At 42.0% G+C, this 19,392-nt stretch overlaps 1 protein-coding gene across 1 annotated transcript in view; it reads right to left on the minus strand.

Annotated features, from left to right (window-relative positions):
* DOCK2 (dedicator of cytokinesis 2) overlaps nt 1-19,392 on the minus strand; it is a 522,773-nt gene that overhangs the window by 23,681 nt on the left and 479,700 nt on the right. The window contains exons 44-48 of the mRNA XM_075274736.1: nt 16,424-16,510; nt 16,159-16,335; nt 12,273-12,356; nt 5,016-5,153; nt 168-295 (exon numbers count right to left, since the gene is read on the minus strand). Coding sequence (XP_075130837.1) covers nt 168-295; nt 5,016-5,153; nt 12,273-12,356; nt 16,159-16,335; nt 16,424-16,510 — 614 coding nt within the window. The remainder of the gene's footprint in view (nt 1-167; nt 296-5,015; nt 5,154-12,272; nt 12,357-16,158; nt 16,336-16,423; nt 16,511-19,392) is intronic.

Raw genomic sequence — 19,392 nt, forward strand, 5'->3', positions numbered from 1 at the left:
TTCCTGTAAGACTTGATGTATAGACTTGAATAACTTTGAGCCTATGGACCACACAGTGAATATTCAAGTTTCTAGCGATTGTAGCTCTGGTTTTCCGATAGAAAGCTCCAAGGGCCCAACCACAGAAAATAAACATATAAACCTACTAAATCTAAAGGAAATCTAACCTTTCTACGGCAATCTTGTTGGGAGTGCTGCAGTCAGATGCCATTGAGGACATGGATATAATAGACATCTGCCGATAGGATCGTAACATGGATCTTGGCCTCCCCACTCTTCCATCATCAAAGTCGGGCTGCAAGAGAAATAAATCATAAGAATGAAATGTCCTACATACTCTCAACTGTATTGAAAATGTCACCAAATAGATCATACAAATACAGGAAGAATAACCATGCCAAACATCTAGCATTTATATCTATGTCTGTCTGTCTATCTATCTATCTATCTATCTATCTATCTATCTATCTATCTATATCATATATGTGGCCCATTTATGAATGCACTGGGTCAAATTTTTAAAGTAAAAGCTACAACAACATGACTGTGTACCCTATAGGGGGTCCATGAAAAATCACATGCACTTCAATGGGAAAGAGTGGACCACAAACAGACAGGAATAGGATCTGTCTTTAGGTTTGAGGCCCAAGGTCGCAGCCCCAAAATGAACCCATGAAAATATGGTTGTGTGTATGAGGCCACAGAGAAGACGGGATCAGTGTAATACCTGTAAGAAAAATTTGTAGTAGACTGACCAAAAATATAATGGAGACTTAGCACGCTAGTATTTTGGCGTAAAAGTGGCACGTGTCTGGCTATTAAAGGGGTTGGCCACTTTCAGACCAATATTAAGAGACCATTGTTATTGTTTATATGATAAAAAGTCATAGAATTTTCTAATATACTTTCTGTATCAATTTCTCATGGTATTTCTACTTGCTATCATTCATGCTGCTTACTCCCTGTGGATAAAATTCAGTCCATGGCCATATTATACAGTCTATGGTCATGTGATATACAGCCCATAGTCATGTGATATACAGCCCATAGTCATGTGATATACAGTCCAGGGTCATGTGATATACAGTCCAGGGTCATGTGATATACAGTCCAGGGTCATGTGATATACAGTCCAGGGTCGTGTGATATACAGTCCATAGTCATGTGATGAACACACAGGTGCACAGTCAATTTATATGTATTTCTTGTACATCTGTAGGAGGGTCACTGTGTAGCTATTATCTGTATTTATGTATACTATGTGCTCAGTAGATAAGAGCAGTACACGGCTATTGTTTAGTTAGTTTTGGCATTGGACCATGCTATGTAACCCTGGAAGTCATCGAATGATGGGTATATACCAGGGCATGATATACAGTATAATGGGGCTCCTCATCCAGTGAGCTATTACATCATTTGTAACCACGATTACGGCCGGGTTCACATCTGCGTCCCGGCCTCCGTTCTACAGGTTTTCATTTCCTGCCCGAAACTGGACGGGAGACGAAAACCTGCAGGTATTTTTCAAACCCATTCATGAATGGGTTTGAAAATTGTCCTGCCGTGAGCGCCCATGAGCATTTTGTGCTCTCCGTGGCGAAACCGTTTTTTTTTTTAACCGGACACAAAGTCGGATATGCAGGACTTTGTGTCCAGTTAAAAAAAAAAAACGGTTTTGCCGCGGAGAGCACAAAACGTTTACAGGCACTCACAGCTGGACACAGTCTGTCAGGTTTCCATCTTCTGTCTGCAGAAGATGGAAATGCGACAGACAGAGATTGGGCGCAGGTGTGAACGAGCCCTAAGTATTATCTCTTTACATTTATTATACACTTATTATTATATTATATTCTGGTGTGATTAGAATAATTCTTTGACCATCTTTGAGTTAACTTGTTTTAGAGAAACCCGTTTGCCTACTATGACAGTAAGCAGAGATCTGGAAAACCACGAGGAATTGATACATAAAGTATATTGGAAAATTCTACAACTTCTTATTATACAAACCATGACATCTGTCTCTCAGTACAACCCCTTCAACAAGATTAGAAATTTGGTAACAAAACCCCCCCAAACACTATGATAAAATCTGCATGACGTCGGTTTGTTGCCTTATGTCAGCAGCTATGTTGGTGGTCAGTGTAGATTGTATTCACAAGTCACAGCGAACCATTGTTATCCACAGATCTAACCCAGATAACTGAATGGATGATTAAAGCCCCTTTTTATTAAGCAGAACGCTAGAAGATCTATGTGCTGCCCAGTTATATGGCCAGTGCTGATAATGCTACAAAACATTCCATGTGATCTACCATGATGGACCCAACAACAACAGTAGAGACGGCTCTCTTAAAGGAGATGAGAGCTGGACACAGAGATGAAGGGAGGCTAATAGAGAATCCAGTCATTGTCAGAGCTGAGCCTTGTGCGTTTCGATGTTCCTGCTGCTTTGTATTCTCTCCCTTTGCCCTTTTTCTCCCCTCTCATCCTTCCCATGTCTCCTCCCCCACATGAACATCTGTTTTTATGCTGAACAAATCCTTTCCTACGCTTCTCTTTTGACAGTAATGGCGATGTGGTGAATATACCTTTTTTCCTGCAGTTCTGGCTCATACAATTTGAATGAGGTTTCCACTATTCCAAACTGTCCCAGTTTGAGGCTGGCGTTTTTTTTTGTTTTTTTTTATCTGCAGATTTGTTTTATCTCCAAAACCAATTACCTCTCTTCCATCTGTCTCCTAACATGCACTGACTGCAGTCAGAGATCACTAAATCGCTCTCCTTATTCAAGGGTATTTGTAATATTTCAGCAGAATATTTTCTTATTACAAGTTATTAACCTTCAATGTTACATACTGATGGCACAAAAAAAGTTAGAAACTACTGTACTAATGTATAATAATAATCAGATCTGAGAATATCTAGCTATCTGCATGTCATGTGCAGCTCCAAAGTCTGTTAAGAGTGCAGTTTGTATATACCGCCATACCCCTGTAATTGTAGTAGCGCTCCTATATGAGTAGCAGCAATAGGATAAAAGGATAATAATGCAGAATGTAATTCCAAATGTCATTACCCTGCAGAATGCAAGCTGCAATGTATACACATATGCAGAGTATCGCAAACATGAGTGTACTGCAGACTGACTGGTGTGCAGGATATCAGTTTCATGTGCCATAGGACTCACACACAAGGGTGTATTACACAGCTTTATACTGAGCTATAATAGGTCTGTTTGGAATCTTTGCAGTAGTTTTTTATGTTACAAATTTCATACAGGGGAATACGGTTTGTTTTGTTGGATTCTGTGCAAATCTATACAGACCTAACTCCATATGTATGCAAAAATTTCACCTGAGCATTGGCACTTATTTGGACCATATTAGGGGGCTGGTGTCGCCTGTGCACTTTATATGTAATGCAATTTTATTGATAGATATACATAGATGAATATCAAATCTACGGACATGCCTGAGCAAAACACCACCCTGTTTAGTCTTGTGGCATAGAGGCTCCCTCTTCTCCGAAAGTTTGCTCCCATGCCTTCTCATTAATGATGACTATTGTGATCAGAGGATCAAAGGATTAGTATAGGGAGGAAGCTAATCATTACAGAGGTATTCCCATATTTATTATATACAATACTGTGTAAAGAATTTTCAATAAAGTGCCTGTTCATTCTCATCTTATCTGGAGTAGCGCAGTGTCCATCTGTTTGGTCGAGTTCTTCTCAATGTTGTGATAGAACTCTCCAGTGCCACCTCCATCTTCTTCAGGAACGGGTCTTCTTCGTGTCTTCTTCCAGCGGTGCCTTGAAACTTCTAGGCCTCAGGCAGCCGACTGCACATGCCTGCTGGTCACAAGAAAATGGCCGCTTACAATACTGTGTAAGCAACCATTTTCTTTTCCGGGCATGCACAGTCGGCTTTGCCTTTGGCCCGAGGCCTAGAAGTTTGAAGCCTGCGCCAGAAGAAGACGCGTGAAGAGGATGTTCCTGAAGAAGATGGATGTGGCGCTGGAGAGTTCTCTCGCAGGATTGGGGATGCCACCAGTGCTGTTTGAGTGCTGGGGCCCGCTGCCAGTGATGCAAGAGAACTCATTTGCATACCGACGAAAACCAAAATTTATACCTAACAGTGGGCCGGAGAAGACACCTAAAGGTAGGAGGCTATTCCTACGTGTTAAGGTGAAAAACATGATAGGATCCCTTTAAGAAGGCTGTATACATATAGTAGCCCCTATTTGTGTGGTCACTCCATATCCTTTTTGCCGCTGTTTAGATTGGGATTTAAGATTGCAATTAAAACTGTTTCACTCACTGTCTGGGAACACTGAAGAAAACTAGGCCCGGGCTAGCTGCTCTTTTTATATTTCTATATAATTTCATGGATACAGCCAAAGGTCAGCCATTAAACAGTATGCGAGTGTATGCATAATGTAGACGCTGTTCTTGAAGTGAAATGAGTTTTATACCTATTAACTTATTTCCTGAAGAATAACTAAGCTACTGTACTTCCCACACACAGCATATACAAATCATTACACGCTACTTTTACTGAGGTGTGGGTGTACAGTACAGATGGCATATGACTGCGATTACACAGACTCATCCGAAAATTACCGTAATTGTATTAAAAAAATCCCTTTATACCATTTGATAGAAGAATTGTTTGCCTTCCATATACTTGCCTTTGCCTACTACTATAGTACAAATTTACTAATAGCATGATCAGCAATAAGAAACTTATAGTAATGACCCCGCGTTTGGCAGAGAGATGATGTGTAGAGATCTATCATGTGAAGCGCGGCTATTCCAATCCATTAATCATATTTCCTAAATTGTATAAACAACAGATTAGAGTTATCAATCAGAATATCCCATGACAACCATCACATGGGAAATATATTATTTCTTAAGTTGGATATATAGAATGCAGAAATGTTATTACGGCAAATATCCAAATCACGTGATACATAAAGTATATGGCGCAACAGACTAAGAGATTAAATCTTACCAATTCTCTCACACCGTATTGCTTTTCAACCTTCAATTTTAAGTTCCTAAAACATTCCTCCATTCGGTCGTGGAAAGGGCGGAGGTCTTCGGTGACTCTTTTCTCATGGATTCGTATTCCAGCACCAAGAAGCGGCGTCTACGATAAATGCATATTTATTATATTTAGGAATATCCACAATGTGCACATTACAGATAAGCAATGACCGTCCAAGCAACCTAAAGCATTATATAGTAGATTGTTTAGCTTATTTATTAACAGAAGGGAGAAGTATAAGGGGGCATGCACACGGAGTAACGCGGCGATGATTATGGCACGATAACTCGCGTAAGAATCAGCGCTGCAAAACAGAATCCCAATGACTTCAATGGGTTCTGTTTAACGCATGTAACGCATTGAAATCAATGGGAGGCTTTTTAACTCATCAATTTAAATGTGTTATGTGCGTTAAATGGAACCCATTGAAGGGAATGGGGTTCTGTTTTGCAGCGCTGATTATTACGCCAGTTATCGTGCCAGAATCAGCGCCGCGTTACCCCATATGAATGCCCCCTTTATATTTGCCATTCCTTTTGAAATCACTCTTGACTTTGCGTAAAAAAAACCACAGCAAAACTGCAACAAAAAACACATGTGGGATCTTAGCCTAAAATTACTGAATGTTTTTCTAAAGTGTCACGGCATGCTTCCAAAACTTCTATTTGCATGAATATCTATTAGATCTGCCGGAGGAGGCGGAGTCTAAGGTCGGACCTGAATGGAGACTGGTGTGGAGCGACCTTAGACTCCGCCTCCTCCAGCAGAGCCAGCGCTGATTGGCCGAATTCCGTACTCTGGCCAATCAGCACTGGCTAATGCATTGTATTGGCTTGATGAAGCAGTGCTGAATGTGTGTGCTTAGCACACACATTCAGCTCTACTTCATCGGGCTAATAGAATGCATTGGCCAGCGCTGATTGGCCGAATTCCGTACTCTGGCCAATCAGCACTGGCTAATGCATTGTATTGGCTTGATGAAGCAGTGCTGAATGTGTGTGCTTAGCACACACATTCAGCTCTACTTCATCGGGCTAATAGAATGCATTGGCCAATCAGCGCTGGCCAATGCATTCTATTAGCGTGAACTGAGTTTGCACAGGGGTTCTAGTGCACCCTCGGCTCTGCTACATCAGATTGCTACATCTGATGTAGCAGTGCCGAGTGTGCATCAGATGTGTAGTTGAGCAAAACTGACTCAGCACTGCTAAGTCTGCATTCGCATAGGAATGCATTGGCCAGCCTTCGGCCAATCAGCGCTGGCTCTGCCGGAGGAGGCGGAGTCTAAGGTCGGACCTGAATGGAGACTGGTGTGGAGCTATCTTAGACTCCGCCTCCTCCAGCAGAGCCAGCGCTGATTGGTCGAGTTCCGTACTCTGGCCAATCAGCACTGGCCAATGCATTTCTATGGGGAAAAGTTAGCTTGCGAAAATCGCAAACTGACAGGGATTTCCATGAAATAAAGTGACTTTTATGCCCCCAGACATGCTTCCCCTGCTGTCCCAGTGTCATTCCAGGGTGTTGGTATCATTTCCTGGGGTGTCATAGTGGACTTGGTGACCCTCCAGACACGAATTTGGGTTTCCCCCTTAACGAGTTTATGTTCCCCATAGACTATAATGGGGTTCGAAACCCATTCGAACACTCGAACAGTGAGCGGCTGTTCGAATCGAATTTCGAACCTCGAACATTTTAGTGTTCGCTCATCTCTACTAATCGCTTAAGGCAATGGACACATTTGGATCATTTTTATTTAATTCCATGCATTATAGGATAAAAACATCATTGTAATAGATTTTTATGAAAAATCTGGACAGAGTGGATATGTTATAATACACATCAATCTTCAGAATGCCATTTTGTGCTAAATCCATCTGGCAAGCTACCTGCTGGCTCGGCCTATATCTCTTCTATCTGCTCCGGTGAGCGCTCATGAAGTTAATATCCATTTGATATAAGTTTATTTAAAGTGACGAGGATTTCAGTCTAGATTTGTGTTCAGAAGAGCAGTCAGACAGCCTGATAGATTTACAACAGAACACCATTATGCAGCTTCCTATGTATTGTAATGATGCAGATTGTGTAAGACAAATTTACCAAACTTTGTAATAAAAAAATACAAAAAAGTTAAACCCATTACATATGTGATTCAATACAATACAATGCAATATCCAGTATATAAATACAATATATTATTTTCTCATTAATACATTCTCATACTAGTCCTGGACACCTATCTATAACTATTCACATGGCTTTTCATGGTTCTTATTGTGACAGCACATCAATAATCTGCAGGGCAATTTAATTCTGGAAATTCTCCCATGTATATCGGGAACAGCTGTACATCTTATAAAGCGTACCCCTTCCTCAGGTCTGCGTGATATAGCGCTCAGGAATATGTCACGAGATAAGGCTTTGTAGATAGTCTCTTCAACAGATGCAGCCCACAGTGACATTTGCAAGGTAAATTGAGCGTGAGTCCGTCACAATTTCCCATCTAACAAAAGTCACTTTCCTGCCAATTAATCCTACACATATTTATCTAACATTTTAAAGTTCTCAGATGACACCATTTACAATAGGCCAGGCGGAAACATAACTCATGACCCAGAAATTAAAGTCATTATTAATGTCCTTCAAAATGGACATTAAACTCCTGACAGCTTCAACAAATAGACACTTGGATTCGGCAAACACGTTTCCTTAGACTTAGACTTTCAGCTGAATATGGATCCCGATATCTGATCAGTATAGAGCTGATGCAATATAACGTCACTCAAAATCCCAAGGAAACTGGAGAATGGGAATGCATCTGAAGTGTTTTCATCCTCCACTAGCTGATGGGATCTGTGTTTGCTTTTATACCGACTGTTTGGGCCATCGATTGGATTGATTCTTTGTGCTAAAAAAGGCTCATTGAAGATATTTTACAGAACATCCTTAAACTCAATGTAAAAGATGTCAAGTTTTAGCATCCATTTACTGCTTAGCCTATCATATTCAAAGGGTTAATCACACAAATGTTCATATCCATGTATGTGCCATGTTGTGTCAGGCTGCTTCCCAATGGAACTGCATGTTATAATGTAAGAAGTGACACAAACTATATAAATGATTTAAAGTCAAAGCTACTTAATGGTTATACAATACTAAAAGCACTGACTATATAAATGCTTTAACGTCAATGTGCACTTCAATGGGCTGTCCCATGAATAATACGGTGTATAATGCTTATATCCACAGATGATAGAATAGCGCCACCTGCTGTTTCTATGACAATATTTTACTGTGTCCACCTCCGTAAATGTGCCATGTTCTGTCTTGGTTCTCTCTGCTCTACTGAACATGCAGAAGGATACGTCCTACTGGGAGAAGAGGAGTCCACTGTGAAGATTACCGCCCAATATATGTCCACCTGCCACAAACTGAGGGGAATATGAGATCCCCACGGACTGCTATATCCCATTACTGCCCACTCTAATAATCCATCCACCCTACGTACACTCCAAACCAACCCCTGTACCCAACACTCTCTCCTCCAACCCAACCCCCCCATACCACCACTCTCTCCCCAACCTAACCCCCCATACCCACCACTCTCTCCCCTAACCCAACCCCTCATACCCACCACTCTCTCCCCCAACCCCCCACACTCTCTCCCCTAACCCAACCCCCCATACCCACCACTCTCTCCCCTAACCCAACCCCCCATACATACCACTGTCTCCCCAACCCAACCCCTCATACCCACCACTCTTTCCACTAACCCAACTTCCCGATACCAACCACTCTCTCCCCTAACCCAACCCCCCATACCCACCACTCTCTCCCCTAACCCAACCCCCCATACCCACCACTCTCTCCCATAACCCAACCCCCTTCCTCCATACTCACCACTCTATTTCTTCAGCAATGTCAAATGTCTATTCGGACGTGCCAATAAAGCTTTTTTTTTTTATTTGTTCCCTTTAATACTTGCATACTGTCTTTTGTACAAGATGGAATACTACACGTATATGAAGCAGACCTTCATATTGTGCTTAATACATCCTGTTAATATTTAGCTAATATATTGCTATAGAGACAGCGTATATAACTGCGTATCCGCTCATGGCTCTATTCATGAGCCCATACTACAATGTTGTCTGTCTATTATACATTGTACATCGGGTGATCTTTTTTCTTTTTGCATTGGGCTCATGTAAAATAACCTTCCACTTTCATATTATATATATTGAAAGCACTTGACATTTCCATCCCTCCGCTGTTATACTTCTACACTTTTACGGTCACCGTGACAGAATGATTAATAGTACTAGGCATCAGATATTCCACTCATTGTAATGCATAGGATGTATATACGCCATTTGCATACTTCCCTAGTGTACTTCTCCAAGGTACTATTAATCTGAACGGAGCCTAATCTCTCGGAGGCAATTTAAGCAAATGGTTCCTCAATACGTCTTTTCCCTGAGGCATGTACATATCTTAGTTAGGGATGATATCTTTGTGTTGTGCTCAGTGTGGTATTCCATCAAACGTCCTGTAACTAGGCCAGAAGAACTTGTGAAGGAAGCATCAGATTGTGGGGCAGACACATTGTCATTAAATTCTCTGGTTGAAGGGTGATCTTTTTTTTTTGCAAGGTGATATATGAAGTAGGGCTCAATGGCATGCCAAAGATATTTTTTTAAAAAGTGTTTCTAAAAATCTGTGGTTTATATTTTGCATAGACAAGTGGTTTCCTTCCTTCTTCTCTGGCAAAGGAGTGTCTAGCTGTTGGAGTTGAGGGTTTGAGGTCCTTAAAGCTAGTAGCGTAACTAAAGTCTTGTTGGCCCCGGTGCAATCTCTTGTCTGGGGCCCCATACCTCATCTCTACAGTGAATTCTTGATAGTGATGGTTACGGGGGCTAACGCTGGGTTCACACCAGCGTTCGATCTCTGTTCTGAGGTTTGCATGCAGAAGACGGAAACCTGTCATACCGGGTCCGGCCGTGAGCGCCGGTGAGCATTTTATGCTCTCCATTGCGAAACCGTTTTTTTAAAACCGAACACAAAGTCCTGTATGTCCAACTCTGTGTCCGGTTAAAAAAATGGTTTTGCCGCGGAGAGCATAAAACGCTCACTGCCAGACACTTTTCAAACCCATTCTAATGAATGGGTTTGAAAGATGACTGCAAGCTTCCGTCTCCTACCCAGTTTCAGGCAGGAAACGGAAACCTGCAGAACAGAGACCAGGCGATGATGTGAACGAGCCCTAAGGAGTTTAATCCACCTTAGTGTGGTTAGGGTAATGTGTGGGTCTCCATGGTTTATGGGCCAGATGGAAGCTGAAATTTCAATACTGATGCCAGTGCTTATGGGCCCCCTAAGGCTCCTGGGCCCCAGTGCAACTGTACACTCTGCACCCCCTCAAGTTACACCCCTGCCTAAGGCTATTCCAGGTATTAGATATATAAGTATTACATATGCCAAGTCTAGCCAAAATGTATAGTTTTGAGAGGACGCCAGTGTGTATATGTCGAGGATTAGGATTTCAGAGGTGAGGATATTGTATTGCATTGTATTTGCTTAAAATCAAAACTCTCAATGGTTTGGTGCATGTTTTTTCATACATTGCAGGCTGATCTATCTCCTGTTCAGAAAAGCTGTAACCTTATAGGTATGCGCTCTCACACAATATTCTAAGGCCGGGTTCACATCTGCGTCCTGGCCTCCGTTATGCAGGTTTCTGTTTCTTACCTGAAACTGGACAGGAGACGGAAACCTGCAGGCATTTTTCAAACCCATTCATTTGAATGAGTTTGAAAAGTGTCTGGCCATGAGCACTTGTGATCGTTTTATGCTCTCTGCGGCGAAACCAGCTTTTTTTTTAATCGGACACAAAGTCGGACATGCAGGACTTTGTGTCTGGTTTAAAAAAAACGGCAGAAGATAGAAACCCGACAGACAGAGACCGGGTGCAGATGTGAACGAGCCGTAAGCTGAAATCTTTTGGATTTATGTTTAGGAGACCAGAAATAAGGTCTACAAAGCAAGACATCTAAAGGATCTCTACAGTGAGCAGCACCGAGCAGCCTGCTATGTATGAGAATACATGTAGGCTGCAGAAAACACACCATTAATGACTTTAAAGGGATCTTATCATTTTTCAAAGTACCATGTCGGAATAGCCTTAAGAAAGGCTATTCTTCTCCTACCTTTCATTATCTTCTCCATGCCGCCATTCGTCTACAATCCCGATTCTTGTCGGTATGTAAATTAGCTCTCTTGCAGCACTGGGGGCGGGCCCCAGCGCTCAGACAGCACTTGGGGTGTCCCCAATGCTGCGACAGAACACTCTCCAGTGCCACCTCCTCTTCTTCAGCAGCGTCATCTTCAGCCTCTTCTTCCGGCGGTGGCTTATAACGTCTAAGGCCTCCGGCCTTGGGCAGCGCAGACTGCACATGCCCATAGGCCACGAGAAAATGGCCGCTTGCATAGTATTGTAAGCGGCCATTTTCTTGGGGCCTGTGGGCATGCACAGTCTGCTCTGCCCGAGGCCTAGAAGTAAGAAGACACCACCGGAAGAAGAGAATGAAGAGGCCTTTCCTGACGAAGATGGAGGCGGCTCTGGAGAGAGTTCTCTTGCAGCATTGGGGCCGCCCCCAGTGCTGTCTGAGTTCTGGAACCTGCCCCCAGTGCTGTGAGAGAGCTAATTTGCATACCGAGAGAAACCAGGATTGTAGGCGAACGGCGGCGTGGAGAAGACGACGAAAGGTAGGAGAAGAACAGCCTTTCTTAAGGCTATTCCAACATGGTACTTAGAAAAAATGTCGTCTGAATTATAGGATTCCTTTAACTAAATGAATTTATTGTGAAATATCCTCCCTGACTTTATTTACTTTTCTTATAGAGCCATTTATAAATTTCTACACTTTTTCTAGGTGGATTAGATCCTTATCTGACTGTTATTAGGTGAAGCATTTCTTAGGTCGGCCATGATACAAATGTAATTGAAAGGCTTATAAGATGAGGACCACCTAATGTCTAGCTTATGCTGGAAACGCAGTATTCCTGAATATATATGATTAGACCAGTTTACCCCTACGTATAATTAAAGCAGCGGTGCCTCCTTACACACATGATTATACCAGCAGGCCCTGGCACATGGATACAAATGCCTTTCAGAAATACATTTATTGGTTTGATGGCGCATAGGTGGCTAAATATATGTACCTGCCAAGCGATAAGATCCTTCAGTTTGTTCAGCTTCTCACAATCTTCAGGGTGTTTCCGTATGTATTCTTCCGTAAAGAAAGCCTAATATTGAAGAAAAAAAATATTTTCCATCAGCAGAAACCACAGCAATAACATTGACAGTTCAATTCCATATCTCTTTCTGCACCCAAATGATTAAGTGATACAAAGGGCAATTGTACTGTTAATATGACATTTCAGATGGGTAGATGGAGGCAGAGCGAGGTTAACTGATAAGACCGCACAAACATTCATTGCTTCTGACCAGTAATGAAGACGGGTGCATCACCTTCTGTTTTGAAGATCATGAATTTAACTCGCTGAGAAACCGTAGGAAAAATACAGAGCAAACAGCACCGAGGAGAAGTTAGAAAAACACGCTCTAGTTTATACCTCCATATGTGTTGCTTGATTTATATACCTGTGATGTCACCTGTCACCACCATGTCACAGAACACATTACATTGATATACAACATACTTTTTATTATGTATACCACTTTGGTAGATTTGGAGCACTCTGAGTCTCATCTAAGTGCAGTTGGTGCACTGAGTGTGGGGTGCATTGCTTCTGCACATGAAATAGGATGGGAGATCTTATAACTGCAAGAAGACCAACTCTCACTGCATAGGGTGGCACAGACAGCAGATGGTAGAGATCTGAGTAGTAAGAGCAGTGCTCCCAGGACTGAAGGCCTACCACCAGTGCACCAATGGTTTTATTTGCATGCAACGTCCAAGTTTTTTTTTCCAAATCTACAAAATGACATACAGAACAAAGGCACACAATGACCTCAGGTTTTGCATGTGGCTCCTTATCCAAAGAAATCTAGTGTCAGACAATTGGTCTTCTGCAAACATGGCTTGGAAAATTAGTTTAAGGCTAAGGTCCTACGGGACGTCCCGCAGCAAAAAAAGGATTGCGGTTTTTCTTGTAGTGCTTTAGGCAGGAAGGTCATGGAGTTTTCCTCTGCGGACATTCTGTTACCATTATACCTATGGGGAGACTACCAGCATTTCCATAGGTATAATTGACATTGCACGATTTCCAAAACCATGCCGGTTTTGAAAATCGCGGAGTGTCCGCACCTCGTTTTTTTTACACAAAGTTGGCATGGGATGCACTAGAATCCCATCCACTTTGCCCTCACTGTAAAACATATCTCCCATGGCATGTCTGTTCTAAAATTTGGTAGCAAGTGTTGTAATTATGGAGAAAGCAATGGGCAGATACATTAACCCTTTCCTGTGATTGTTAAAATAGTGGTTACCCGTGGATCCATCAATTATAATAAGGTCTGCCGCTTTTATACTGGCGGACTCTCCTGTCAACGGAGACTCCTGCACAGATGTGAACCTAACCTGAGGTATACATTATACAGATACCAATCTACGAATTATTTACCTTTTTATGTGAAAACCTTACTACGGCTATGGCCTCATGTGGCGCCCCTGTAGCAAAAAAGCCACGGCAGCAACGCATCACAGTTCTTTCCGTAGAGCTTTGCTGACTTTCTTCTTCAAGTATATCCATAGGGAAACCACTGGCCTTTCCATTAGATATAATTGACATGCAACGGTTTTTGAAATCGCCGCGTGTCTGAACCCTGTATTTTACGGCAAAGGGGGCATGAGCTTCGCTAGAATCCCATCCACTTTGCTGTGACTGTAAATTGCAGCGTTTTTTTCAACAGCATTTGCGCCACAGTTGAAACGCGGTGTATACGCCACGTGGAGCCACAGCCTAAAAAAGCAACCACCAATGTTTTTGGATTGGATTGTTGCAAATATGTGCATTTCCATGCATTGGTCAAGGGATATGTATTCATTGTGCAGGTTATGGATACAAATACAGCTGAGATAAAGAGAAAAGCTATAAATATAGTTAGCTGATGCTTCTCATTCAGTGTGAAGATTTGGGCAGAATCCACATTTAATACTATATTTAACACAGTAAGTTGTCGGAAAAGCCTTGAAAATATTCCACTGTTTGGCCGATCCTCACACAACTGGTTTTATCTGTAAAGTTTGAGTTTCGGAGGTCAGGGCAGACTATAGAATCGCTTCTCAACCACCCATCATTTCCACTGACCTTTAGCTTTCCTCACATAGCTCCACTTATAAGCCTCCTAAGAATAAATTAGTACTTGGCAACTTAGTGCACACATTTGGCTTGAGCGGTCTCTTTCTAAAATTGCTGACACACATCTTATTATTTCCGAACCTTTCCTATTCAATCCATTTCCAGCTCTTAAAATGCCTTTCAGCTACACCGTCTCCAGGGTCCTGCAGTGACAGATTTTAGGCTCGATTTTTATGGAAAGAACAATACAGTCAACTTCAGATCGTCTACATTTTTACTTGACTCTTTTATTCTTTACGTTTGATACAGATGATTAGATTTTTTTTCTCTGACAGAAAGATATTCTTAATTAACAAGAACACGAAATGTAAGATGGCTCAGGCTAGCGCTCGGCTTCAACACTACATCGTCCTCACTGGATCAATGTGGGCCTAACAGGAAAAAGTGAGGTACACCAGTACATAGACCTAAGATTTATAGAAAAGTTGTGACATATGGATGTTATATGTACTCAGAGGGTCTACTTTGGTTTGCTAAAACTTCTATATATTACAACTAAGGGTTGTTTCACACTAGCGCTTGTATTCCATCCGCAAGGAGTCCGCATGGAGACCTCCCGGACGGAATACCAACGCTAATACAAACTCTGTGCAGTTAAGCACACAGAGCCTATAGACTATAATGGGCTCCGCGTGCTTGCCGCACACAATTCATTCATGCCGGCAGTGAGTGGCAAGCACACGGAGCCCATTATAGTCTATGGGCTCCATGTGCTTTGCAAGCACATCGATTGCAATTGCATTCCATCCGGGGGGTCTCCATGCGGACTCCTTGCGGACGGAATACAAGCGCTAGTGTGAACCAACCCTAAGGCAGATCCAGAGAAGCACAATTCTGCAGGATCCTGAAATCGAGTTATGCTGTCTGTTCAGCGCCCTAAGGCTCCGTTCCCACGGAGTAACGCGCCGCGCATTCAGACACGTATGCACGTGTCAGAGTGTGAGCACTCAAAACAGATCCCATTTACTTCAATGTGTGCTGGCTTACGGGTGCTACACATTGAAATCAATGGGTTAAACAGCCTCCCATTGATTTCAATGTGTATTGCGTGTCAGCCGGCACACATTGAAGTGAATGGGATCTGTTTTGAGCGTTCACACTCTGACACATGCATACGTGTCTGAATGCGCGGCACGTTACTCTGTGGGAACGGAGCCTAAAAACTGTTTTCTGGAAAGGCCACAATATAGTCATTTAATAAAGCAAAAATAAGGAAAAATGTACTCTCCCAGAGTTACATTGTACTTCATTATGTGAACTTGCTCGCATGCTCCATAGGCCTGGTTCACATCTGCGTTTGTTATTCCATTCGGGGGGTCCCCATGCAGACCAAGCAGTGAGCAATGAAAGCACACTGACTATAATGGGGTCCATGTGTTTTCCGCCCAGTGTCCGCACAAGTCATGCGGAGAGGAAAGTAGTTCATGAACTACTTTTCTCCGCACATGTTCCGTGCGGACACCGTCCAGAAAACACATGGACCCCATTATAGTCTATGGGGTCCATGTGCTTTCAATGCTTATGAATGCGCTCGGTATTCCGTTTGGGGGGGGCTCCAAGTGGACTCCCCAAATGGAATACCGAACCGGGTCATACACCTACATGCCTACATGCATTACTGTGCAGCGTATCATAGCTTTATCTCATATTCTTTGAAAATCTGTTGTACTGCATATAGTATTAAATGGATTGTAATATTTGCACATTACATAGAATTCCTCACCTTTTCATATTTTGCAAAGCCACCCATGACTGCTGGATCGACAATCCCATTGAGGCACATGGATAGAGGGTTAATTGGCAGATTTTCATCTCTCTGATATTGATTTATCAGCATTAATATCTTCTCATTGGTTGCAGACATGGTTTCAATAGCATTTTCAAGGGGACTAATGGTTGTCTGGAAACAAAGAAAAACAACAGTATTAGCAAAATATCTTAAATGTCTCACAGTCTTAGAGTAAAACTATAGATTATACGGTTCATACATGTGACATTGATGTAACCTCAAACCAACGGAGTATTCCAGGTAACTTGTAAGCCGTGACAAAAGTTGTTCTTTCAATCCACATAGACTGCAGGTAGAAATAAAACAACGTTACTATGTATATTCCCATTGAAAGATACAATAATATGAGGAAAAATATTCACATGCAAAGAGACACTGACTTTTATGGACAACGTAATAAAAAATGATGGATTGCAGAAATTATTCTAATTCATTTCACCTAAAGTTAACCATAAGATACCAGAAATATCTAAAATCTACTTTGTCTAATTCTTTTTTTGCAGAGACATCCAATATTGTTGAACAGTCGGGTTGCTCCCATACACATTAGATCAGTCAGCCTGATGACATTTACTGTATATAATGTGTATGGCCAGTTTCAGGTGACTTATGCTATACATTCAGAGAGGTAGCTATTAGAGATGAGCGAACAGTAAAATGTCCGAGGTTCGATATTCGTTTCGAGTAGCCCCTCAATATTCAACTACTCGAATCGAAAATCGAACTCTATTACAGTCTATGGGGGGAAAATGCTCGTTTCAGGGGTAGGCACGTACGATCAAATTATACTTACCAAGTCCACGAATGAGGGTTGGGCTGGATCCTCCGAGAAGTCTTCTCCTTGCAGCGTCCCCGCGGAGTCTTCCGGCTCTGAATTCACTCTGCCAGGCATCGGGCCTGGGCAGAGCCGACTGCGCATGTCCTCACTACAAGCCCGATGTCTGGCAGAGTGAATGAAGAGCCGGAAGACGCCGCGGGGACGCTGCACAGAGAAGACTTCTAAAGGTAGGAGAAGAACCAGGATTGATTGGCCGACTGTATAGCATTCGTCCAATCAATGCTGGTTCTGCATCAAACTTTTCCATTCGAACAGCGAGTGGTACTCGATCGAGTACGAGTATTTCGAATACCGTAGTATTCGATCGAATACCTATTCGATCGAGTACTACTCGCTCATCTCTAGTAGATATGATAGAGGAGAGAGACTGAGCTCTGTGATATATTGTACAGGTATATGTTTATATGACTTACAGGTACAGGTTTATAGGATTCCTCATTGCTCCGTCCACACTGGATGATTGACAGCCACCGGTGTATACAGTGATACAAGGAAAGCCGTCAATCACTATGTGTGGGAAGGGTAAGTAGCGGATGCCTGAGTAATGCCTTGAAAAACACTTTTAGCCAAGAGGTTCCGAATTACTGGCCAGGATGAAGGATGTACAGTTTTGGAAATCACAGCATGTCAATGATATCTACGGAAATGCCAGCAGATTCCACATCATGGAGGAAAACTCTGCGAACTTTCTGTTTAAAGCGCTGCAGGAAGAACCGTGATACGTTGCCACCACAGTTTTTCCCGTAACGCTTTATAGTCATAGTCGTAGTCCATTATTAAAAGGAGCCATTACAAAGTACATAAGCCCATGCAACTCTGCAAACCTAAAAGTAAAACGTTAAGGCTTTTGGAACGCAGGGAGTAAAGATTGAAAATACAAAAATGAAACATGGCTATGGTGGGAAGGGGTTAAAAAATGTAAGTTCTGTCCCTGACTGTATCGTTTTACAAATGAGAGATATTGATTTATAGCTGGCACATCTACACAGAATATCAATTTCCCTTACATTACCTTGCAGGAGCTGTCAAGGAAACACAACAGAAGCCCATAGTCTACTGATAGCTCCTACATGGCAAAAACCGGGACTGTCACAGTCTCTGCAACCCTGCAGGTTATTATTGAACATTTTTTATTTGTAAAGGGATTTGACTTGAGCAACTTTTATAGGATAAGCCTGTGTGTATGTTATTTACATAATTAAAATACAGTATAGCAAATGTTATATAGTCAGATTAAAATCCTGTACAGAGTCGTACACAAACAACAAATCTCTGTCTAAAATACAATTGTCACTTGAGCTGAAACATATAATTTGTGGCAGCCAAAAAAATGACATCTTGCAGTGAAATATTGTATAAAACCTGTCGCTTACAAACTGAAGGGTGTCACATATTTGTTTCACAAATTACAAACTTCGGTTTTGATAATGAAAGCATGCCAAGACACCAGCATAGCAGGTGTGTGTGCGTATATAATATATATATATATATATATATATATATATATATATATATATACACATACACACAGTATATATATATATATATATATATATATATATATATATATATTCTACACACAAAACATGTGGACAAAATTGTTGGTACCCCTCGTTTAATGAAAGAAAAACCCACTGAGACCATTTCTCTCTAGACTCCCTTGATAGTCTTGAGATTTCATTGTACCCTGAACAGATTCAAGACACCCTGTGCCAGATGCCCCAGAACATAACAGAGCCTCCTCCATGTATCACAGTAGGGACAGTGAACTTTTCAAGATATGCTTCATTTTTCCATCTGTGGACATAGAGCTGATGTACCTTGCCAAAAAGTTCAATTTTTGTCCCATCTGTCTATAGGACATTCTCCTAGAAGTTTTGTGGCTTGTCAACATGTAGATTAGTTATTATTACTTTTGTCAGATTCAAGTTATTTCTGTGACTATTGTGGGTTTTTCTTTCATTAAACGAAGGGAACCAACCATGGTGCTGGCCTGCACCATGTCAGGGCCCCTTAACCAGTTTACAGATACAAGTGTTTGACAGTCAGTATGACTAGTTTAGTCTTTGTATATTGAGCAGGCTATAAACAATAGAGATGAGCGAACAGTGTTCTATCGAACTCATGTTCGATCGGATATTAGGCCGTTCGGCATGTTCGAATCGAATCGAACACCGCGTGGTAAAGTGCGCCATTACTCGATTCCCCTCCCACCTTCCCTGGCGCCTTTTTTGCTCCAATAACAGCGCAGGGTAGGTGGGACAGGAACTACGACACCGGTGACGTTGAGAAAAGGAGGCAAAACCCATTGGCTGCCGAAAACATGTGAC

This window comes from Leptodactylus fuscus, chromosome 5 (genome assembly GCF_031893055.1).
Source record: "Leptodactylus fuscus isolate aLepFus1 chromosome 5, aLepFus1.hap2, whole genome shotgun sequence".
NCBI classification, from domain to species: Eukaryota; Metazoa; Chordata; class Amphibia; order Anura; family Leptodactylidae; genus Leptodactylus; species Leptodactylus fuscus.